The 26,543-nt window shown below is 38.2% G+C and overlaps 1 protein-coding gene across 3 annotated transcripts in view; it reads right to left on the reverse strand.

The window, feature by feature from the left end:
- sbf2 (SET binding factor 2) overlaps positions 1-26,543 on the reverse strand; it is a 572,061-nt gene that overhangs the window by 217,004 nt on the left and 328,514 nt on the right. For all 3 annotated transcript variants that reach the window (XM_072272620.1, XM_072272618.1, XM_072272617.1), the window contains exons 13-15: positions 25,951-26,049; positions 18,233-18,437; positions 14,827-14,936 (exon numbers count right to left, since the gene is read on the reverse strand). In XM_072272620.1, the coding sequence (XP_072128721.1) occupies positions 14,827-14,936; positions 18,233-18,437; positions 25,951-26,049 (414 nt within the window). The remainder of the gene's footprint in view (positions 1-14,826; positions 14,937-18,232; positions 18,438-25,950; positions 26,050-26,543) is intronic.

Consider the following 26,543-nt stretch of genomic DNA (forward strand, 5'->3'; position numbering starts at 1 on the left):
ATAACACAAACCAATGAAACTAATTTTTCCATTAAAGAATATTTTATTCAAAATTACAAGAAATGTTTAAATGATTTAATAATTCTTCAAGGAAGCTAACTGAGCAATATGCACAACCTTTTAACAGCAGAAGTTAATACAATATTTGACCTAACTATTTCACAACATAGGCTAGTGATATTAAACCTTATCCTATTACTTTTAAAAACATAATCATTTGTAGCTTCCTTATCTCCGACATTAGAGCATTAAAGGACATCACAAAATAAGTGGGGATTCAGGGGGATGGGTGTAAGACAGCAGTGTAATGGAAACTAGAATGAGGATGCAAGGAACTACCATGCAACATTGAGAAGTTGGATAAGTGGGTAAATGTGTGGCAGATACAGCTTTACACGGTTAAATGTGGTTCTCAAAGCAGATATATCATTACTGTCCATTGACAGACTGGGGAAAGGGAAGATGAACAAGACCTGGATGTCCTTTTACACATAACATAGAAAGCAAGTGTTCAGATACAGTTGGAAAGATATATACTATGCTTCAATGCAAGAGGGTTTGAGAACAGGAGCAAGGATGCCTTGCTGTAGTTATGTATGACCTCCATGAAACTTCACTGGGGTTTTCTTTACTCTGAAGATATTGTTGTCAAGAACAGATGGCAACAAAGATTTTCTAGACTGATTCATGGGACACCAGTTACGAGTTATGAGAGATTATGTCATTAGGCCTGAATTCACTGTAATACAGAAGAACAAAAGGGAAATCTCACAGAAAACTATAAAAGTCGAATAGGACTAGATCGACTAGATACATAAAAGGACTCGCTGGAGAGTTCAGAATCACAACTCAAACCCTCAGTAAATGGGGTAATCAGTTAAAACCAAGATCAAAAGTTTCTTCACACAAAGGTCCATGATTACATTGAACTGTGGAGCAGGTCCAAAGGGCCAGATGATTTTCCAATTCTCCTCTTTTTATAGCAAGTTTTTTTCGTATTTAGTTACAGTTAATGCAAATGGTCTGTAGTAAGAAGCAGTTAATAGCAGAGGTATCAACCTATGTGGTAAAATCTGGACAGCAATTGGATAACTGTTAATAATGTCAAGCAATGACTATCTCATTCTCTGTTATATTCAATATCATCATTTTGCTCCCCAAATGTTATTATTTTGAGCTCACCAGTGGCCCAGATACCAACCAGGAACACACACAGGTCAACTCATTCTGCATCAAGTGGACCACATGCGAATTCCTTACAGCCTCTCTCTCCCCATCCATCCCCATAAAAAGCATTCCAAGTAAATGCAAAACAAAGTAGGGGGCATGACTCAGTATCATTTTTCCATGCAAGAGCAATTCCAATGCAATAAAATTCAGAATAACCTAACTCGCAATCTACCCACTTCCACAAAATTCAAACAATTCATCATTAAGAGCCGATGGTATTACAGGAAAGATACCAGCATGGACAGAAAATTAGCTGGCTGGCAAAAGATAAAGAGTGGACTGAAAAGAAGCCTTTTCTGTTTGGCTGCCAGTGACTAGTGGTGTTCCACAGGGGTTAGTGTTGGGCCAGCTACTTTTCATGTAATCTGTCAATGCTCTGGATACGGGAATTGGTGGCTTTGTGGCCGAGATCGTGCCCGACACAAATTTAGGTGGAGGAGCACATAGTGCTGAGGAAGCAGGGAGTTGCAAAGGAACATGTACAGATTCATTGAATGGGCAAAGAAGTGACAGATGGAATACAATGTGGGGAAATGCATGGTCATGCATTTTATAGAAGGAACAAAGGTACAGATTATCTTCCAGACTGAGGGCAAATTTGGAAAGGTGCGAAGGGACTTGGGAATCTTCCTGCAGGATCCTCCAAACTTTATATAGTCTCAAGCTTAACTTGCAGATAGCAACGAAGGCAGATGAAATGTTAGCATTCACTTCAAGAGGACTAGAGAATAAAAGCAAGGATGAAACACTAATGCTTTATAATGCACTGGTCAGATGATATTTTGTGTAGTCCTATATGTAAGAAAGAAGGTGCTGGCAATGGAGAGGATCTAGACCAGGCTTATGGGAACGATCCCTGGAATGAGAGCGTTAATGAAGGGCTCTAAACCTGTACTCACTTGAGTTTAGACGAATGAGGAGGGATCTCATTAAAACTTATTGAATACTGATACTGAATACCCCCGTAAAGTTCAGCTATGGTTAAGAATTCTTCCCACTTCTCACAAGTCACTCTGTGACTTCAAATGTGTTTGAATCTGGCTTTACTTAATTCTGAGTTCAAAGTCCAAAGTAAATTTATTATCAATGTACGTATATGTCCGTGGAAGAGATTAAAGCCTCACCACGTATCTACGAATCGTATGCTATGCACCTAGTTAGAAGAGATAAGATGAACTCGGGTGCTGCACCGTGTGCCTGAACCTACCCAAGGCCTCCGCCTAAGGAAGGGCCGAGATTGAAGAAGTGGTCGCGGCTGGAGGCTGACACGGCCTCGGGCTCGAGTTCGGCGGAGGCGGTGGCAGGCGGTGCCAAGGCGGCCAGCGAGAACAAACTGGAGGAGAGACTGCACTCGGTGCTGTCGCAAGATCGAAGAAGATGGAGGTGCATAGCCACCAACCCCGGATTCGGGACAGCACCCACTGATTGACTGACTGACTGACTGACATATATGTCACCATACATAATCCTGGGATTCATTTTCTTGTGGGCATACTCAGTAAATCTACAGAATAACAACCTTAATAGAATCAATGAAACACCTCACCAACCTGGGCTTTCAACTAGTTTGCAAACATCAACAAACTGCAAATACAAAAAGAAAGAAATAATAATAATAATAATAAGTAACAAATATAGAGAATATTACATGAAGAGTCCGTGAAAGTGAGTCCATTGGTTGCAGGGACATTTCCATGATGGGGCAAGTGAAGTTGAGTGAAGTTATCCCCTTTGGGTTGAGGGGTAGTAACTGTTCCTGAACCTGATGGCGTGAGGCCTGAGGCTCTTGTACTTACTTCCTGATAGCAGCATGAAGAGAGCATGTGAGGGGGGGCGGAGAGGGCTGATGATGGATGCTGCCTCCATGCGACAGCGTTTCATATAGGTGCACTCAATGGTGGGGAGGGCTTTACCTGTGATCAAGCGGACTGTATCCACTACGTTTTGAAGGATTTTCCTTTGGAGTGATGGAGGATGACAGATGACATAACAGAACTGTATAAGATTTATGAGAGGCATTACCCAGGGCAGCAATGGAACATCACAGTTTATGGGATTTGCCAGAGGAAGGGTTTATTTTTGAAACAGAAAAAAGATAGGGGAAGTGGTAATAAGCTGATACAACAAGGATATTTAAAATACCATTAGACAGGTACATGGATGTAAGGAAAATGCTTTGTGGGCTTTGTTGGACTGAAGGGTTAGATAGATTGTGGCATGGGTTTATGTAGGTAGGTACCACATTGTGGGCTGAAAGACCAGTACTGTGCTGCACTATTTTATGTTCCATGTTCCAAGCTGCTGAACCATTTGTACATAAAGATGTCCAGCTTCTCTGACTGCAACTTTATCTGCTGATAACTTCATCTACAAGTGACACAAAATAACATTTTGACAATGATACGCATAGCTGATTGTAACTACTTGCCTCCCTATTGCTGACCATTACTGCCCACCACATAACATTTTTCTATTCAGGACAACCATAAGTGGTAATCAGACTGTTTAGTCCCACAGAACAGCTTAATTTGGAGTAGAAGAGTATAAGAAATAGTTGTTATAGTAAGAAATAGTATAGAAATAGTAAGAAATATATTGTATGACCACCAAATAAATTTGCGAGCTGATCTAATTTTGTCCTCAGTGTCAATTTCCTGGTTGTTCATTCATTTCCCTTCTAGATCATAAATATGGCTAGAGCACCAGATATTAGTTGCTTTAACATTATATGATTCTCATTATTTAACCATTCTTATAGTAAATAAAAGGTGTCACTTCAAAAAATCTTGGAAAGGAAAGGTAAAGAAAAATATCATTTGAAAATTGCTTAGAATGTAATTAATTTCCAAAAAATGAAACTCCATACCTACCAATGTAAATTTTCAGTGTCAGAAAAGGCTGTTGGTAGCAGTTAACATACACAGCTGTCAAAATTTCAATTAAACTTAAATGGACAACCACAAGGTTTTCCTGATATATTAAGCTGGCACTAAATGGGCATGTATTTCACACGCATCTGGCACTTCAGCTTTCAGTTTCTCAGCAACCTAAGGAATACAGTGAACTTTCAGATTTCATTCTTTAACTGTGTTAGGCTGTTACAGCCAACAAGCAGTGAAACAGGCTCCTTCACCCAAGTGGTCCACACTAACCAAGATTTCCTTCTAAGCCCGACTTGGCTGCCCCTGTTCAGCTCATATCTCTGTAAACCTTTCCTATCCACGTACCTAATTTAGTAATTTGTATTCTAATTGCTCCTTAAAATTGTTTAATTTTGATTCCTAACAAAAAATCCACATCAGTGTTATCTCTTTGAAATTACAAGATGGGAACCATGATTTGGAAGTATCTTTAGAAACTTCATCAAATTTCTCAAGCAGCTACCCAAGCAGCTAGGTATGGAACCTAAACAAAAATATTGCAACAATACACATAGTTAAAAAGGAGTACAGTTTCTGTCAGTGTTAGTTTGCAAATATTTATATACATCGATAGAATTAATAAAGCCAAAATCAACTTAAATCTTAGAAAAGATTATTTTATTTCTGGAATAAAAGCTCCAATTCCTTCATTATCTGCTTAACTAGATTTTTAAAATATGTGCTTCACAGCACCTAAAAATTATGTTAATGGACCACATTAGAGTTACTAAGCTTGAGATGTTCATGATGGATATCAGGCTGCCACAAAGCAAAACCCTTATTGTTACTTAAAGTCTCAATCACAGGACATCACTGACAGAACTCCACAGTGAAATGTTCAAAGCCGATCATCTTTAGCTGCTTCAACAGTGACCTTCCTTTCACTACAAAGTCAGAAATGAGGATGTTTATAAACAATTGTGCAAGATTCTATTCATAACTCCTCAGTAAATGAAGCAGTCCATGCATGTAAGCAGCAAGACGCAAGCATAGGCTAAAAAAAAATTGCAAAAAGGTCTCAGCCGATGATCACCTGCAAGGTAACAGAGCCTAGCCATATACCTTTGCCATTCAATATCATTATCATCAGCAAGTCCCCCACCATTAATATACTGGTGATTATCACTGAACAAAACTGATCTGGACCAGGCGTATAAAGAATAGATATTGAATATTCCGCAGTGTGTGACTTACTTCTTGACACCCGAAAGTTTTCTATAGTCTCCAAAGCACAAGAGTGCAGTGAAATACTCCCCACTGACTTGCACAAGAGCAGCTCCAATAACACACAAACTCCACAGAAACGTATCCTACTCAACTAGCACCCCGTCCAAAAACTTCAGCAATCTCTAAAACACCAATGCACTGTGCATATTTGACAAAATGCACTGCCAATAATTCACCTATATTTCTGTAACAGCACTTCACCTTTAAAATCCACAACTTTCATCACCAATAAGAGCAAAGGGACTGAGAAACCCACCTTTCCAAGTTGCAAAACTATCTGACTTGAAAATATATGAATGCTCTTTCACTGTCAGTGGAATTAAATCCTGGAAGACCAACAATGCTGAAGCTACTCAATATCATGCTGGATTCATTCTGCAGAAGGACCGAGATGATTCAAGAACATGGTTCATTATCCACTCGTTCAAATGGCAGTTAGGGATTGGCAGTAAATGGTGACCATGCCCCACAATGTCCAGGTTAAGAAAAAAATTTTAAAAAAACATCAAGCTGTCACATCTAAAATACTGTACACCTTAAGGCATTTTACATAACTATACTGTATATATTAATAATTACAGAATATAACCAGCAGACTCAAGTTGATATACATGTTAACACCAGTGCATATCACACTCTCAAAGAGGCAAAGTAATTAAAGACAGTAGCATCAAGGTCCAGAAGGCATGACCCCTATAATGGAGTATATGTCTATTTCTCATCCTTAGCTCTTCCCTTACTTCCTGGCAGGTCAAAAGAACTCCATAATGAGTCAACAACATCCACCCACTGATCCTTCCAATACATAAATGCCCAGTGCAAGACTGAATGTGAAATACATACTGTAATAATGAAAAGTTATTTCACCGCATTTGTATCTGCAATAAGCAGACTTACACAAATGTATTTATTGGCATTTAATCTTGTGTATGGAGTTTGCCTCTTGCATTCCAAGAATATTATTTAGAATCTATTTTAAGTTCAATTAACATACAGTGGATCTGGTTCACTGGACACCTCAGGACCTCTATATTTTGGCCCAATTAAGGTGCAGTTCCAATTAAATGAAGTTTCGTGGAAATTCTTCAAAAGGTATAAAAAAATGCAAACTACCATTTAACCGAGTAACAAATTATGTATTTAAATAAAAAGCAGAACAAATTAGAATACCACTAATACCGCTACAGTACAATAAAACTGTGCATCAGCTCCTAAGTTATTGACGGAGGAATTCATCCAATGTACGCAGCTATGTTCTTTTGATTGACTGTAAATGAACAAAATCAGCACAGACACCTAGTGAAGATAATGGACTAGCTTCAGACGATCCTTTTGAAAATTGCATCCTTAACTCCTCATTTTCATTCAAGATGATTATTGATACCTTCAAATTCTTCATAGTTCCTAACTTGCTGAAGGAGTGAAATCCTTTCACCTTCTCTCCCAGCCATTTAACGCATCTACACCGCCTGAATATTTAAAATTGCAGTGAGCCAAACAGTTCTGAATTGTCTTACAGCTTATTTCTCAGCATCTCTCAGTGACAAAGAACCACCAACACACGCAACTGACGCTATTTAAAAACTGTCCACTCTAAACAAAGTGTTGTACCAAATGGCAGCACAAATGCCCATGAATGACACAAATTAGATACTGTTTGGCAACAGTCATGCCTCAATTAAACAGCATCTGGTGAGTGGGCTGTGCACCGGCTTCTACACCGCCAACCAGAGGTGTTATTGTCTTTTGTAAATGTACTTTTGATGATTACAAGTCCCTGTTGGACATTGAGAACCTGGAGTGCTGCAGGACTACCTCATCAGTGGGTTGCTCGTTGGTGGAGGAGCTCAGCTTGGTGTAAATCGTGCTACTGCCTGCATCAGGGAGGCATCGAAGCAGTTGGAGCATGAAGGCGGGGTGCAGTCTGACAGCAGGTGATTTTCTTAAGTCACTTTTCTTGTGACTAAGACCTTCTGGACATTGTTGGCATGGAATGCTGCAAGTCCAATTCACCGGTTTACTGGGGGGACAGTGAGGGAGCTGCATGCCTTTGGTCGTGGTAAGGACTGGGCCTCAGGCCAGTGTCACCTACTTGTAGCCGTGCAGAAGAATGCCAGGGGCAGTGTGTCGCAGAGTCAGTGTTGCCCTCTAGTGTTTGCTGATGCAAGCTATACTGTATTCGACTGCAGACTGCTGTAACATTCATGGATTCAGGGTCTTGCACTATATTTTGTTTGGTGTGACTATATTTCATTGATATCTTATATATGCTATATGTTCCTTGTGCTGCATATGACTGTTGGTATTGTGCTTTGCACCTTGGCTCTGGAGTAGCACTGTTTCATTTGGCTGTATTCATGGATATTTGTGTATGGTTGAATGACAATTAAACCTGAATTGAATTGAATTAAGTATCCCAAACAAATGATGGAAATCCCAGCTATTTTTCTGATTAGCTTTTGTACTTTTAAGGGTTGGTTCAAATCTTCTTTGACTTCCAGTAAGATGACGATAGGTTAATCACTTAAAACTGTCTCTCCGTTTTATTTCTTCCCTCCGCACTTTTTATCTTCTTTTTTTCTACCCCAGGCTGCTAATTTTTTTTTTGTTCTTCTATCTGCTTGCGAATACACCTGTCCTACAATGGCTTTCAAGCCCTCTAAAGCTGGGAAAAAGGAAGTCTCTGCGACTGTCTCCGGCACCTCTGCTGACATTATTGCCATTTTGGATCAACGTCGACAAGAGATTATATCTGAACTTAAGTCCAAATACAAGTCTCCTTTCAGTTCGTTGGAGTCAAAATTCCAAAGTGGAGAATCATGCTGTTCGTCTCTCTCATCTTGACTCAGAAACCGAAGATATAAAATGTCGTGTTCAGCAGCTGGAAGTCGTTGGCTCTAATTTGAATGAGTATAACACCAAATTATCGTCTAAAATAGCTGATCTCAAAGGTCAGAGCAGAAAGCATAATCTACGAATCCTCAGTCTGCCAGAGGCTATCAAAAGCGGAGCTCCTGTTGAATTTTTTTCTTCTTTACTTTGTGAGATTTTTGGGAAAGATACTGTTCTGAATTTACCCCAGTTAGAGAGAGCTCACCGTACATTTCAGGTCAAGCCCGAGTTGGGCTCTCGGCCATGCCCAGATATACTCTGTTTTCATCGATATCAGGTGAAAAATCTTTTGATTATGGAAGCAAGTCGGACAGGAAAAATGCATTATGAGGGTCATTCCATTCATATTGTTGAAGATTATGCTCCTCAAGTTTTGAGGCTGCGTGCCAAATACAAAGTCGTTATGAAAGAGTTCTACAATCGTGGATTCAGGCCCTCTCTGCGTTATCCTGCCCATCTCCGAATAACTCTCAGTACTAAGGACAAAAAATGGTTCAACTCAGTTACAGAAGCTCAGCAATTCATTGAAAGTCTCCCTGCCATTGCAACTTCTTCAGACTAGATTTGATTATTTAAAATGGCTGATTACTCCTTTTTATTCTCTCTTTGGTTTTTAATTTTTTTTGTGTTTTCCTTTTAAATTAAATTTTTAAATTACTGAAAATGGTTTACCTCTGTTACAAGAAGTTCACAAAATTTGTTGAAAGTCTCTTTGCCAAGGTGACTCCTTCAGATTCGATTTGATTATGTAAAATGGCCGATTAGTACTTTTTCTCTTCCTTTGTTTTTTTCCCTTTAAAATTAAATTTTTAATACTGAATTGTTTTTATAGTTTTTCGTGGGTATGGTACTCTGGATTATTATTTTAAGTTAAGTCTAATACTTTTTGATAGTACTGTTTCATTTTTTCTTTATGTACAATTTTAATTTGAAGTGCATAAGCTCTCTGGTTTTTTTATGCACTGTTAATTAAAGTGCAGTTATGAAGATATTCAGAAACTGGAAGTTGGGTTTAGGAGTAGTTTTTTTTCCTGAAGAGCTTGCTGCTGTTCTTTCGTAGCTTTCTTGCTTTGGGATTGGAGGGCGGGGGAGGGTTTCCTAGTGCCAACACTATTTATACAACCCTTAGTTATTTTTTTGTTACTCAGGACTTTTTTTTGTCCTGATTTTCTTGTCTTATACTTTTGCCCCAGAGCTGTTATTAGAATGTTTGTTCCTATTTATGCCTACTACCCTATATGCTTTTTTATAATGGTTAGCCCATTGAATCTTATAAGCTGGAATGTTAAGGGATTGAACCATCCTGTTAAAAGAAGGAAGGTGTTTTCACATCTTAAGCAGCTTAAAGCTGACATTGCTTTTTTGCAAGAAACACATATTCGTAGTTTTGATAACTCTCGCCTTATGTCTAGGTGGGTGGGACAGCACTTCCATCCTGCTTTTCCGGCTAAAGCCAGATCAATCCTTATTAATCAGAATGTTCCCTTTGAGCTTCACAACAAAATTTCAGATACAAATGGTCATTTTATTATTGTCTCTGGGAAATTGTATAATAATAGGGTAGTCTTGACTAACCTCTGTGCTCCCAACTCAGATGATGTAGACTTTTTTTGATCGATTTTTCTCTTTATTGCCTGATTTGAGTTTGTATTCTCTCATATTGGGTGGTGATTTTAATTGTTGGTTAGATCCAGCATTGGATCGATCCTCCTCTGTTCCTAGACTCCCTAGTAAATTTGCTTTATCTATTCACTCTTTTCTTTCTAATTATGGTATCTCTGACGTGTGGCGTTTTTTCCAACCTACAGAGAGAGATTATTCATTTTCTTTACATGTCCACCATACTTTTACTAGAATTGATTATTTCTTAATGGATAATCAGTTGATTACATCTGTTCGCTCTTGCGATTATCAGAGTATATTGATTTCAGATCATGCCCCAGTTACCCTGTCCATAAATTTCCCTGGTTTCCCTCAAATGAATAAACATTGGCGCTTTAACCCGACCGTGTTGTTGGATAATGATTTTGTAAAATTTATGAAGGACCAGATAACTTTTTTTTTATATAAGTACTAACATGTCATCTGAAATCTCATCCCAAGTTGTCTGGGATGCCATGAAAGCATATTTGGGGGGGGTCAAATAATTTCATATACTGCAAATCTGAAAAGAAAGACCTATTTAGAGCGATTAGACTTGATTGGTCAAATTAAAGCAACTGACTAATTATATGCCCAGACCAAAAGTCGTGAACTGTATAAGAAGCCAGTAGAACTTGAAACTAAGTTTGACCTCATCTCCACTCAGCCAGTTGAATGCCAACTTCCAGAAAGTAAGAGTCGATTTTATATTCATGGTGATAAGTCCGGTAAGTTTTTAGTTAACTAACTAAGATGGTCTAAAGCTAAACAACAAATTACAAAAATTCAAGTGGGAAATGGGAACATTGCTTCGAATCATTCTAATATTAATGATACATTTAAGAACTATTATTCTCGACTTTATACCTCTGAATCTTTAAATGATAGTATCACTGTTGAGCATTTTTAAAAATAGTTTAAATATTCCTTTGCTCTCCTCCAACTTTAAAGCAAAACTCAATGAACCATTATCATTAGAGGAAATATCATCTGCCAGTTCTGCATTACAGTCAGGTAAATCTCCTGGACCTGATGGCTTTTCTGCAGAATTTTATAAATCATTTTCTTCACTGCTTTCGTCTCAATTATTTTTAGTTCTATCTGATTCGTTTAAGCATGGTAAATAGCCTGCTTCATTTAATGAGGCATGTATCATTCTTTTAGCTAAAAAAGGTAAAGATCCAACAGAGCGTTCTTCGTATAGGCCGATTTCTTTATTAAATGTCGATGTTAAAATTTTGGCTAAAGTTTTGGCTCGTGGATTAGAGAACATTATAAATTCTATTATTTCTGAAGATCAAACTGGTTTTATTAAAAATTGCCTTCTTTTTTAATATACGGTGCTTATTTAATATCGTATATTCACCCTCAACTGGGACTCTTGAATGTGTTGTTTCTCTTGATGTGGAGAAAGCATTCGATCATGTGGAGTGGAATTACCTTTTTGCGGTTTTAGAAAAATTTGATTTTGGACAAAGTTTTATTGCATGGATTAAGTTGTTATATTCATGTCCCACTGCTTCTGTTTCGACCAACCCTCAGCAATCCCAGTCTTTCAGCCTTAAACGTGGCACTTGTCAAGGTTGCCCTTTAAGTCCCTTACTCTTCCATTTGGCTATAGGGTCACTGGCGATTGTGTTTCGTAGCTGTGCTGAATTGATGGGGATTTGGAGGGGAGATGTTGAGCATAAAGTTTCCCTTCATGCTGATGATCTTTTACTTTTTATATCAAACCCAACTAGCTCCTTACCCCCAATGTTTTCACTTATTAATAAATTTAGACTGCTTTCTGGTTATAAACTTAATTTACATAAGAGTGAACTCTTTCCAATTAATAGAGAAGCACAAGCTTTAGTATTCCATGACCTCCCTTTTAAAGTAGTTAACAATCAATTCACTTACCTTGGTATTACAGTAACAAGGAACTTAAAGAATCTTTTTCGAGAAAATTTTACCAATCTTCTAAACTCTACAAAACAGAGTTTGACACAGTGGTCACACTTGTCTATGTCTCTTGTAGGTCGAATTAGTGTTATTAAAATGTATATCCTTCCTAAATTTTTGTATCTATTTCAGTCTTTACCAATTTTTATTTCTAAAGCTTTTTTTTTTGATGCATTAGATTCTATTATTTTGCCCTATCTATGGAACGGAAAATGCTCTAGACTTAATAAAGTTCACCTTCAAAAATCTAAAAAGGAAGGTGGTATGGCCTCGCCTAATTTTCACTTATATTATTGGGCAGCCAATATTTGTCGTCTTATTTTTCGGTCTTTCTTCCATAATCAGTCTGACTGCCCAAAATGGGTGGCAATGAGGTTGAATTCTAGTAAGGATCTTTCCATTTCTGCACTTCTCAGTTCCGCACTTCCTTGTCATTTGCCTAGACTAATTGTTAATCCTCTTATTAGACACACTCTGAGAACATGGGCTTAGTTCAGAAAATTTAATGGTCTACATCTTTTTTCTCTCTAGCCCTATTTTACACAATCATCTTTTCCTACCTTCTATACAAGATTCAACATTTTACGATTAGAATAGAAAGGGTATTAGGCACTTTGAAGATCTTTTCATGGATTATAGATTTGCAACTTTTCAACAACTGTCTGTAAAGTTTAACCTACCTAATACTCATTTCTTTAGGCATCTTCAAATTAGACATTTCATTAACCCTTTAATATCAAAATTTCCTGAGATGCCTGAGAAAAATGCTCTGGATCTGTTTCTTTGTATCAATCCATTGGGTAAAAGTTTAATATCTGCTATTCGGGATAAAGTAGTGATTTTGAGGCGTGCCCCCTTCAATAAAATTAGAACTGCCTGGGAACATGATCTAAATATCTCCTTATCTGATGCGATTTGGGATTCAATTTTTAATTCAGTTAACTCAACCTCTTTATGTGCTCGCCACTGCCTTCTGCAGTTTAAGGTTGTACACAGGGCTCATATGTCTAAAACTAAATTATCGCGGATTTACCCTGACATTAGTCCCGTTTGTGATAAGTGTAAAGGGGCTGAGGCTTCTCTTATCCATATGTACTGGGCCTGTCCTAGTCTAGAGAAATTCTGGAGAGAAGTTTTTTCAACCCTATCTCATATTCTTAATTGCCATTTAGAACCTAACCCTCTGGTTGCTCTTTTTGGCACCGTGAGTCTGACTAAATCAAACATTATCTTTTGTCTCTCTCTTGGCTAGACAGTTAGTTCTCCTTAGGCAGAAAGATGCTGTCCCACCCACTCACACTCAATGGTTTAGTGATATTATGTCCTGTTTAAACCCTGAAAAGATTCATTATTCACTTCTTAATTCGGACATAAAGTTTCATAAGGTGTGGGGACTTTTTCTTGAATATTTTCACAACTCCTCTTCAGGTTAAGTTTATCCTTTTTTTTGTATGCTACAATCCCTTACTTTCAGCTTTTTTTTTCCTGTAAGTTTTACAGTTTTTTGTTGTGAATTACATTATAGTTTTGGTAGTCGGCATTATACTTTCTTTTCTCTTATATATATTTACAGCTCTGAGGGGTTGAATGCTCCGATTAATTTTTTTTTCTTTTATACACAGAAATGGTTGGCCTAGGTTTTTTTTTCCCAGTGGGAAGTTGGGGTGGATTCTAATCTTACATGATTTTACTTTGTTTGCTTTTTTTTTATTGTTATCAATTATATATTGGACTTGTTTGTTTTGCACTGTATAAATCTCCATTTTGTTGATCGGTTTTTTTTCTGTAGCTCCATCGTAGAAACACATAAAAAAATTAATTTAAAAAAAAAGAGCTGGCTCAAATAACAGCTCACCCAATTAACTAATGACACAATTAACTGGAATCCACTGTGCTTCTTTACTTAAAGATTCATAAAAAATTTACTAGGATATTATGGATTTATCCAAAATTCCAAATAAGCAATTTTTTTTTGAAACCATATTCACTAAACATAGTATTTGCATTTATGAAACACTTCTCACAACCTAACATTCCAAATCATCGGTCAATGAATTACTTTAAAATTGATTAGCTTGGCAGCCGAAGTACATTTTACCCAAGACACCAAAAATTCTCTGAAGCTTTTTTTGCATCTCCCACTTAAAAATGTAGATGGGGTCATTAGCTTAACGTTTTTCCTCAAAGAAAATACTAAATCTCTGCGCATTTTAAACACCAAAGGAGACTGGAACTGTTGTTTTTCTTCAACACAGTATGCTGCTTACTCAAGATACAACTCAAGGAAAACATACCACTTTGTTTTAAACCAGGACAAATCTCTAATTATGCAATAAAGTTTTTTTTTGGCTGGGTCATTAAGATGGAAAATTCTTTAAATGTCAAATCAAATCCTTGGCTAAGTCTAGAACAGGTGTTCCCAACCTTTTTTATGGCATGGACCCTTACCATTAACTGAGAGGTCCATGGACCCCAGGTTGGGAATCCCTGGTCTAGAGGCAATTTTGCATTCATATTGTGCACAATTGAGACTGGTGTAAGAAACTGAGAGAATCATTATTCTCTTCTATCGATCCACAAATGATAAAATGCTATTCTTAACAGAAGGTACTTCAGCCCACACAACAGGTCTGTTGTTCTACAAATAAGACCAATTCAAACATTACCATTATAAATATTGATTATAGACAGAATTCAGTAGACGACATGGGACATGTGTGCAAAGGATGAATGAAACTGAAAATAATGTTGAAAATAAATCAATAACTATTAATAGTTGTACAATGAAAAGAAGCTGCAATGTTTACCAGTGAAATAATGACTCCACAGTTAGAACATTCAACCTATCAAAAATGAAGGCTGGTTAGCATGATAAAGTCTCAAAGTAAATCAATGAACAGTGTGTGAATTATGTTTAAACTAATACACATCAATATTATAAATTAATCAATTCCAGCAAGAACAAACTTACCTTTTCAGTCTCTAGTACTTTATTTTCAAAAACGTAGGAGATGCAGTTTCGAACAACCTCCAGCCTGCGTGCACTGTTAAAAATTGATCCCATTCTATCCAATATTGAAACTGGAAATGCGAACAATAAAACGAAATTCTGCAGTTTACTTTAGAGAGCAAAGCCAAGACTTTTGTAATGGTGAAAAGCTATGCAAAAATACATTTTTAAACTGGAGCATGCAATCCAAAATGGAATCCCAAGTACAGCATGAGAAGGTTTTCGGCAATCCCAAACACAAGAGTTCCTGATCAACACACACAAAATGCTAGTGGAACTCAGCAAGTCAAAAGGGTCTCTGCCCGAAACGTTGACTGTTTATTCATTTCCATAGATGCTGCTTGACCTGCTGAGTTTTGCCAGCAGTTTGTATGTTGCCTTGGGAGATTCCTCCAAGAAATGTTTCACAGGAGAATTGGTTTAGCTCAATGTAATCAAAATTTTTAAAAAATAAATGATCTGATCAGATTTGCTAGATACTTTATAAACTTAAAACCATTTTAAGCATTACATACAGAAAAAAGTGCATATGCACTTTTCAGTATGACTCAGACTCAAATAATCCCGTTTTAATAATGTGTACTCTCAGAGTACAAGTTAATTGCCTAATGTAAATAAAGGTAGAATATTTACGCCTTTATTCTAATTACAAAAGGCTATTAAAAGCTATAGAATATTCTTCCATACTTTTCTATATCCACCTAGGCAGGAAGGCATAGGCAGTGGAGTGGTTCTGTTGGTAAGAGATGGAATTGCATCTTTAGAAAGAGGTGACATAGGATCAGAGAATGTTGAATCTTTGTAGGTGGAGTTAAGAAACTGCAAAGGTAAAAAAGAACATGAGCATCATATATAGGCCTTCAAATAGAGCCAAGATGTGGAGTTGAGATTGCAAAGGAAGCTGGAAAAGCCATGTTATAAGGGTAATGATTCAACTATAATGGGAGACTTCAAGGAGGCTAGGAAAATCAGGTTGGTGTCGGATCGCAAAAGAGGGAATTTATTGAATGTCTACAAGATGGCTTGTTAGAGCAGCGTGCGCTTGAGCCTACGCGAGGAAAGGTCACCTTAGATTGGGTATTGTGTAATACCCCAGAACTTATTAGGAAGCCTAATGTAAAGGAACCCTTTGGAGGCAGTGATCATAATATGATTGAATTCATATTGCAATTTGAGAGGGAGAAGCATAAGTTCCATGCATCAGTACTGTAATGGAATAAAGGGAATTACAGAAGCATGAGAGAGGAGCTTGCCCAGGTGGATTGGAGGAGGATACTGGCAAGGATGACGGCAAAGCAGAGATGGTTGAAGTTTCCAGGAATAGTTCACAAGGCACAGTCTAAATATGTCACACAGAAGAATAAGTTCTCAAATGGCAGACGCAGGCAACCGTGACTGACAAGGGAAGTTAAGGACTGCATAAAAGCCAAGGAAAGGGAATGCAAGGTAGCAAAAGAGAGTGGGAAGTTGGATGATTGCGGAGCTTTTTGAATCCAACAAAATGCAACTAAAAAAAGCTATAAGAATGAAAAAAACAAGACAATAATATAAAGCAGGATTTTAAAAGCTTTTTCAGTTATATAAAGAGCAAAAGGGAGATGAGAGTTGATACTGGACCACTGGAAAATAATGCTGATGAGGGAGTAATGGAGGTTAAAGGCAGATGAACTTAATGGGTACTTCGCATCAGTCTTCACAGTGGAAGGCACCAGCAGTGTGCCAGAGGTCTGTGAGCGTCTGGGTGGAGGAGTGAGTGCCACTGAATTTTGAATTGACTTCATTACTTACATCCTTCATATATATGAGTAAAAATCTTTACTTTACATCTCCGTTTAAATGTGCAAGTTATAGTAATTTATAATAAATAGTGTGTACAACAGGACAGTCAATATAACATAAAAATACAATTGTATCAGCATGAATTAATCAGCCTGATGGCTTGGTGGAAGAAGCTGTCCCGGAGCCTGTTGGTCCTGGCTTTTGTGCTGTTGTACTGTTTCCCGGATGGTGCAGCTGGAACAGCTTGTGGTTGGGGTGCCTTGTGTCTCCAATGACCCTTCGGGCCCTTTTTACACACCTGTCTTTATAAATGTCCTGAATCGTGGGAAGTTCACATCTACAGATGTGCTGGGCTGTCCGCACCACTCTCTGCTATAACAAAGGAAAAAGTGCAAGGCAAATTGAAAGGTCTTAAGGTGGATAAGTCATCTGGACTAGATGGACTACATCCCAGAGTCCTGACAGATATTTTTGAAGAGATAACGGATGCATCAGTCATGATCTTTCAAGAATCACTTGATCCTGGCATGTTCCCGGGGGACTGGAAGATTGCAAATGTCACTCCACTCTTGAAGAAGGGAGGAAGGCAAAAGAAAGGAAATTATAGGCTAGTTAGCCTAATCTCAGTGGTTGAGTGCTAGAATCAATTATTAAGGATGAGCTTGCAGAGTACCTGTAGACTAATGATTAAATAAGTCAAAGCATGGTTTCTGTACAGGGAAATCTTGCCTGTTCACGTTCTTCGAGGAAGTAACAAGCAGCTGGACATCATTAACTTGGATTTTCAGAAGGCATTTGATAAGGTACAACACATGAGACTGCTTAACAAGATAAAATCCTATGGTGTTACAGGAAAGATACTGGCATGGATAGAGGAGTGGCTGACACGCAGGAGGCAGCAAGTGGGAATAAAGGGAGCCTTTTCTGGTTGGCTGTCAGTAACTAGTGGTGTTCCTCAGAAGTCAGTATTGAGACCGCTACTTTTTACATTGTTTGTCAATGACTCGGATAATGGAATTAATGGCTTTGTGACAAAGTTTGTGGACGATACAAAGATAGATGGAGGGATAAGTAGTGCTGAGGAAGCAATGCGATTGCAGCAGGACTAAGACAAACTGGAAGAATGGGCAAAAATATGGCAGATGGAATACAGTCACAAACGAGAGAAAATCTGCAGATGCTGGAAGTTCAAGCAACGCACACAAAACGTTGAGGAACTCAGCAGGCCAGGCAGCATCTATGGAAAATGAGCACAGTCATGCTTCGGGCCAAGATCCTTCAGTGGGGTACGAGAGAAGAACAAGATTAATGCTTGATGGTCAATACACAGTTAATAAACCAAAGGGCCTGTTTTGTGCAGCTAGACTCTATGTATCAACAGTGCATCCATTAAATTGTTTATAAGCACAAATGCCAAAAAAAAAATGGGGAAAATAAGATAAGGGACAAATGATCACATCCTAAGGAATTCTCTCCTAGCTCAACAACATATTTCCATTGTACTCAAGCATGCAATTTTTTTTTTATCATAAATACATATGATACCTGAATGTCAAAGCTGTTCTTAAGGCAAAATATTGATACATACCAACTGCTGGGCCAGCAGGCACAATGCATTTTTTCTCAACCCGAACAGCAGGAGGTGAATTTAGGTGCTTAGCAAGGCCTTCTTGGAGAAGAGTCTCTACTTTGTCTTCATTTATCTTGGGGAATGGAAGTACATGTACTCTCATATGTGAACCTTCGGTTGGTTTAGGAACTTTCTGAAACGCCATGTGTGGATTTGGATTTTCCTAATTTAAATTTTAAATGGAAAATTTGATAAGCAATTTTTAATATGAATTGCATTTCTAATTCATAAAGGAGAATATCACCATGAAGGAATGAATTAAGCAGCATAACAAATATCCTTGCAATTTATCACATCAATGTCCCAGATTTTCATCAAATAAAAACTAATGCCTAGATTGGGGGAAGAGACAGGTTTTAGCATATCTTAATGCACGATATACCATCTGGAAAAAGACGAGGGAGAAAGGTAAAAGAGATTGAACAAGAGCACAAAACTACGCAAGATGAGTTCAGTCTAGGAAAACAAAACATACCATTCACTTAGTGACAATAATGACAAATTAGAATTATTTTTTAATGGCAAGATACAAGGAACAATGAAAGATGGATCTAGGTATCTGTATAAACTATTCCCCCAAACTACTGCATAGTTACTAGCAGATTTCCTTACCTATAAAACAATGGCATCTTAAAATTTGTATTCATTTTGGGATAAAGAGCTGTGGGGTGGGAAAACAGTGGGCAGGTTTGGGACTGAAAATAGTGGGATTCTCTTCTACGCCTGGAGAAGGTGCACTGAAGGAACATGAAACAATTTCCTGCTTTAGATTTTGTTTCTGTTTCTGCTTTGTGAAAGCTCCTGGTGGAAAGGCTCAGCAATCCAGATTTACTTTTCATCCACAGTGGAGAGAAAATGTGCTGATCTAAAGATGATGCATAGCAAGTTCTTCTGGAGTACCCTAACAAATTCACTCCCACTGTTGCTGGCCAAATCAAAGATAGTGCTGAATCGGCATAAAGGAAGGAGATTGAAAATCTGGTCGAATAGTGTCGCTACAACAACCTCTCATCAACATCGGTAAAACTAAAAAGCAGATTATTGATTACACAAAGAAGGAACCAGAGGTCCATGAGTCAGTCCTCATTAAGGAATCTGAGGAGGACAGGATCTGTCCTGGGACCAGCATGCAAGTGCTATTAAAAAAAAAGGAATGGCAGCGTCTCTACTTAGAAATTTGTGCAGATTCAGTATGTTATCTAAATCCTTGTCAAATTTCCATAGATGCTCAGTGGAGAATATCCTGACTGCATCATGGCCTGGTATGAAAACACCAAAGCCCAGGAATGGAAAAGCCTACAAAAAGTGGTGGAAACAGCCCAGTCTATCACAAAAAAAGCTCTCCCACCATTACGCACAACTACAAGGAGTGGTGCCACAAGAAAGCAGCATCCATCATTCAGGACCCCCAATACATTGGCCATACTCTCTTCTCGCTGCTGCTATCGGGAAGGAGGTACTGGAGCCTTAGGTCCCACACCTGCAGGTTCAAGAAGTTATTATCCATCAATCATCAGGCTCCTGAACCAGTGTGGACAACTTCACTCAATAGTAAACTGATTTCACAATCTATAGTCTCACTTTCAAGGACTCTATAACTCATGTTCTTAGTACTTATTTACAAACGTATTTACTTGTTGATTTTTCTCTCATTTTGTTGCATTTCCAAAGTTTGTCTTTTGCACACTGATTATTTGTTAGTCTTTGTGTGTAGTTTTTCAATGATTGTGTTGTATTTCTTTGTTCTATTCTGAATACCTGCAAGAAAGTGAATCTCAGGGTAGTATGTGCTGACATACATACTTAGATAATAAATTTACTTTGACCTTCGGACAATGTAATACATAATGAAATTTAGTTCAACCAATACATCCTCTGTTCTTTCTCTACATTGAGTAAATTGAGTTTTGTTCCTTTGTACAATCAGATCCCAAGATCTGGCAGTAGGAATCAACTGGGACACCAATGCTCATCACAATTTCACTGAACATATCAAGTCTTCTTCCCAAATCAATTTCTTCTTAAACTTTACGAACTTGTCAATTAACTTTTCACAAAATAATAATTGAAAAATAAATATTCTACCAAACAATAAATTATAGTATTTTAGTTATTTTTATTATTGTACTAAGTGGACATTTCTGGTAAACTCAGGATTAATTGGCCATCCATAAATGAACTGATGCCTAACTATTCTATTTCAGGAGGCAACCTCACAATTCTGCAGTTACAAAAGCCTGAGTGGCTTAGGGTTGCAAGTTTTAGTCCTTGAAGGGCATAGTGAAACAAATGCTTTTAAAAGAAATGCGCAAAATTTAATTTTCTTCCCTTTATCCCATGATTTACTGTCCTCTCCTATTAAATTCCTCCTTCTCAGCCCTTTGCATCTATCACCTCCCAGCTTCTCAAATCATTCTACTTCCAACACAACCCATTTCCCACCTTCTCACATCATTCCTGCTTCCAACTCAGCCCGTCTCCTACCATCCCTTTCTGTCCTAGATTCACCTATCATCTGCCAGCTTGTGCTCCACCCCCTCTTCCCACCCTTTGATTTGGCCTTCTGTCTTTTTCTTTCCAGTCCTGAGAAAGGTCTCAGCCCAAAACATTGACTGTTTCCCTCTATAGATCCTGCCTGAGCTCCAATATTTTGAGTGTGTTGTTCCAGATTTCCAGCATTTGCATTCTTTCTTGTGTCTTCAAGGTACATTTATTATCAAAGTGTGTACCCAATATACAACCTAGAAATTCATTTCCTAACAAAACAAAGAAACCTAAAAACAAACCTCATATACATGCGCGCGTGTGTGTATTTATTTTTAAATACATATACACACAAACATAAAAGACTGTCCAACATCCAATGTACAGAGAATAAAAACCACATCAAGCCCAGAAAAAAATAAAATAACCCATAAAAAAGACTGTCAAACTGAAGTCCATAGAGAGTCCCATAACTCAGCGCAGAGTATAAACATCTTAGAGTAGTGATCTGAACTGGCCCATACCCCACCTCAGGCCCCAACACCCTGACCTTTTCAATCTGGCCCAGCACTTAACTCTCTATCTGAACAACAGGTTCCGCCACTTCGAGCAATGATCTGAACTGGTTTGTACCTCACCTCAGACCCCTGACACCCTGACCTTTTCAATCTGCATAAAATTTTCAAGATCAAAATTGCTTGAGGCCCATGGTCATGGATGTTGTGTCTCAGCTACCTACGTGAAACGCAAGCCAGTATAGTATGCAAAAAAGAGCAGTGGGATATGGAGAGCAAGCTGTTGCCCATGTAGCAGGCTCCTCCTCTCCATGCAGCTGACAAATCCAAAGGAACAGGTTAGACTGATACAGCTTGGCACCAGCGGTGTCGGCAGAGCTGCCAGTCAGTGTTGAACTCAATGAAGAACTGCCCTAAGGACTCCAGCTCCAGATTTTTCCTTGGGATTTACTCCCAAAGCCTTCCCCACAAGTGGGTACAGCCGCAAGGTAATGGAGGTTTGAGATCAGTTTTCCTTCTCCTCGATGAGCTGCCAACATCCGCTGACCAGAGCTATTGGTATTAAGGTGTCAGTAGCCCACCTTTGCCCCTTCTCCTGTCATTAGAAACTGTTCCACTGGGCTTAGTAGCTAAACCACATTGGAAGTCTAGGGACTGGACTTCTTTTTCAGAGGCTATTTAAGATGTTCTCCATTGTAAGCATTTAATAGGCAGTGGGAGCTTATCCCCACTACCACCCCTGGGTATAACAACCTCAGGCAAAAAGATTACTAAGATTTCTAATGGTAGCTTATTAAATCAGATTTATTTAACTGAAACTCACACTGAAATTTGAACGTGTCTCTAGATTAATGGCTCAAGTCTCTGGCTACCCATTAAAGTAGGTCTGTCTGCCTGTCTAGGTACCATATCCGATGCGGATTTTGGTGGCCATGGTTTTCCATATAGATCTATCCTTCATTATTTGGATGACTTCCATTTCCTCGATGTGTAGCCACCTGGCTAGGCTTTTGATGTACAGAAGCCGAGGTCTTCCTCTAGGTTTGCTCCCCTCGATCTTTCCAGAGAGTATGAGTTTATCTAGTTCATCTTTCCACATGATGTGTCCTAGGAATCTGAGTTGTCTTTCTCTTATTGTTGGTTTGAGTGATCGAACTGCTTGGGCTTTTCTGAGAACTTCATTTGATATGTGTGTGGTCCATGATATTTTTAACATTCTCCTGTGGGACCATAATTCAGCTGCTTCTAGTATCTTTTCCATTGCTGGAGAAATGGTCCAGCATTCACTTTCATAAGTCAGGATAGAATAAGTGTAGCACTGCAGTATTCTGTTTTTAGTGTACGTGTTCATCTTTCTGTCTGTTAATATGGTCTTCATTTTTTGGAAAGCTTCTTTCACCATTGCTATTCTGTATATGATATCTGTGTCACACCTGCAATTACTTGTTATTAGGCTGCCAAGATATTTGAATTTGTTGACTTGTTTGCTGTTTGTATTTCTGATCTTGATCACACATTGTGGGGTATTTGTCTTTCTGGAGATGACCATGCTTTCTGTCTTCTTGGTGTTGATTGAGAGGCCTCTGTGATTACTTTCTGCTGCCACTATAGTGAGTAGTTCTTTAAGTTTTGTTTCTGAGTCAACTATTAGTACGATGTCAACAGCATATCTGATGTTATTTATATTATGGCCTCCAATTGTGAATCCTTTGATACTTCTCAAGATATTTTCACTCTACAGGTTGAATAAGTCTGGCAAAAAGACACAACCTTGTCTGACTCCTCTCATAATATTCACATACTCACTCACTTCTCCCTCTATTCTGATGGATGCTGTCTGGTCCCAGTATAAGTTTCTTAAGAAACGTATATCTTTCCCATCTATGTCAAGATCTTGAAGCATTTCCAGAAGATCTTGCTGTCTGACAGTGTCAAAAGCTTTTCTATAGTCAATGAAACATAGGTAGATGTCTTTTTGTACCTGGATGGCTCGTTCACAGATCATCCATAGCATGACACTTGCATTTCTGGTTCCAGTGTTTTCCACAAAGCCGCATTATTCTTTACTGATTTCTGGTTTTATACAGCATCTTACTCTCATCATGATTACTCTGAGAATAATTTTTGCCACGTGGTTCATCAGCCTTATTGTACAATGTAACTCACATCCTGTTGCTCCCTCTTTCTTTGGAAGTGTGATGAACACTGATTTACTTAAATCATCAGGTATGTCCCCATGATCATAGATTTCATTTGCTATTTCTGTTATTTCCTCTATTCCAAAATCGTTTAAGGCCAGTATCATTTCAACAGCGATGTTGTCTGGACCAGTTGCTCTGTTATGTTCTGTTTTATTTATGGCAGGTTAAAGTAGGTAATGTAAATAAAAAGGCAGTGGTATGCTACAAAAATAAACTTCAGGCAATTTCTTCTGCCCATCGAGGGAAATCAGCATATAATTCTACAACATGGACGACATTCAGATAAATATTCAAATTTTTATTAGGCAGGACCGTTATGTTCTATTACACCTGAAGACAACAGATGAGGCAGAGCTACGATTGCACTCAACAGCGACTTTTTCAAGCCCATCCATGGAAACAGGCTAATTTCTACCTTTGCCATGTCTCTGTTTCCCTTTCAAGGCGGAAGGGGTTCTGTCGAAGACCCTAACCAAGAGCTACACTCAAACTTCGGTTCTTTGTAGTGATGGGACCTGCTCCCAGGGCTCATCAATCGGCCAGTTTTCAATATCTCAAGCCTAGTAGCGAGCGTGCTTTTGGGGTTCCAAGGTTTTGCGACCCTGGAGACAAGCCGGTACTATGCCAATGCCACCGACTGAAGCATTGTGGGAGGAAGCAGAATATCAGGAACAGCAAGTCAGCTGTCAGAGGGGTCTGTGCTTGGATCGTGCTCCCTCCATCTTTCTCACAGTGGTGGGGGAGAGCATGTTGCCAATTTTTGAGTCTGAGAACCTGGAGGTTTTGCTTTTGCTTGCTTAGTGGGTGGAGGGCACCAATACATTTTTTTTGCTGAAGTAAGTGGGACAGGGTCATTCTTTTGCTGCTGCTTGCCTGTGGGAGAATGGGGGAGTAGAGGCGCTTTAGGGCTCTAACATTATTACTGTCACTATTTCTTTAGGGGATTCTTCTGTTTTGGTGGATGTCTGCAAAGAACACAAATTTCAGGTTGCATACGTATACACTCTCTGATATTAAATGGAACGTTTGAACTATTGAACAATTGAATTATACAGATATGAGAAAAATACATGTCACCAAGTCAGGTTTCCACAAGCTCTTAAAAATACATGGTGTTGGTGGTCAGAATTTATGGTAGCCAAATCTGTATCATAGATGGATTCTGGAAATAAATGCAGCCTAGGTTAAGTTTTTTTTAATGCAGAGAGTGGTGAGTGCATGGAATAGGCTGCCGGCGACGGTAGTGGAGGCGGATACAATAGGGTCTTTTAAGAGACTCCTGGACAGATACATGGAGTTTAGAAGAATAGAAGGCTATGGGTAAATCTAGATAATTTCTAAAGTACGTACATGTTCGGCACAGCTTTGTGGGCCGAAGGGCCTGTATTGTGCTGTAGATTGTTCTACGTTTCCAAGTACATTTGATATTTACAACAATCACCCAGAAAGAAAAACTCTTACAAAAATTAAAATTGGATTACATTTTTACATTAAACTTTACTTGTGAAGCGATTTGTGCAACGTTCTCCTAAAAACCAACTAATAAAAAAGAGACAGAAGTGACAATTTTGATATTGGTGCTGAAGTCCGTTGCAATTGTTTAATACTGATGTATGGAAATACATCAGGTTTTCCATAGTCAGTTCTTTTTATTACCTGTTCTTGAATTATTCACTTCAATATCTGTTTAATAATTTAAAGTGAGAAATAAGAACCAATATCCTTTTGATAAGATATATTAAAGAATTTAGGAATGGCTTTAAGAATGAATCCCTTTCAGCTCTTACAAGTTATAGGATCACCATCAGCACAAGAACTGTAGTGGTACACTGCTATCTTGATATTGCATCCTTTTACAGAAGGCTTGTTTGTAGAAAATGCTTGGTCTACACCTTTCAAGGCCTGACATCCCAGGCATAACAACCATAGAAACATACTTTGAAATATCGCCTCTTTTAGACTCAAAGGTCAAAGGTCGTAGTAACTGTGCATCACACCAAATAATAGTAACTGAGTACTGAGAGATATTTTATATCAAGACTCCATTAAAATCTTTTATAAATGAATGTTGGAACTGAATGACTAATGTCATTTCTGAAAAAAATTTATATTGAAGAACAAATAATACAGCGGTATGCTCTCAATTCTAAATCTATATAGTGAAATTAAGAGGTTGATCCATTTCCTTTTTCATTAATAAACATCCAATTAGCTTAAGCTCTCAGTTGTGATAAAATGAAGCATGGTGATAATTTAAGATTCAGTACTGTAGTCATTGTATACTTTTTCATAAATTCTATTGTATTTACTTTCCTCAAAAATGTCTGCAAGAAAATTAATCTTATATTAGGTGTATATAGTAACATACTTGCACCTACTTTGATGAAACATTTAGTTATATACTTACATGCTTACATGTTTCTATATTAGTTACAATATTATATTTCTTTAAAATTAATAGCTAATAAACACTTACATTCTTGTACAGCTGTTCTGCAAGCTCTCGTATGTGCTTCAACATTTTTGGTGGAATCCCCTCCTCACTTTTGATTCTTTCCACATCAAAGGCAACCAACTACAAAAAGGAGAGTTAAAACTGAAAAACAAAACAATTCTGCAAAGAATTATATGTACTTTAGAGCTAAATACATCTGCTTGCGATTTCCAATAAACTTCATATACTCCAAATAGGCTTTAAATAAGACCATAAGACATAGGAGAAGAATTAGGCCATTTTGCCCATCAAGTCTGCTCTGCCATTTGATCATAGCTGATCCATTTTCCTCTCAATCCTATTCCCCTGCCTTCTCTCTACAACCTTTCATAACTTGACGACAAGAATCTATCAACCTTAATTGCACCCTATGACCTGGCCATCACAGCCACCTGTGGCAATGAATTTCACATATTCACCACCCTCTGTCTAAAGAAATTCCTCATCTCTGTTTTACATGGACATCCCTCTATTCTTAGGATGTGTCTGCTGCTCTTAGACTCCCTCACTATAGGAAACATCCTCTCCGCATCCACTCGAATAGGCCTTTCAATATTAAAAACATTTCAATGAGA

This window comes from Mobula birostris, chromosome 11, assembly GCF_030028105.1.
Source record: "Mobula birostris isolate sMobBir1 chromosome 11, sMobBir1.hap1, whole genome shotgun sequence".
NCBI lineage: Eukaryota > Metazoa > Chordata > Chondrichthyes > Myliobatiformes > Myliobatidae > Mobula > Mobula birostris.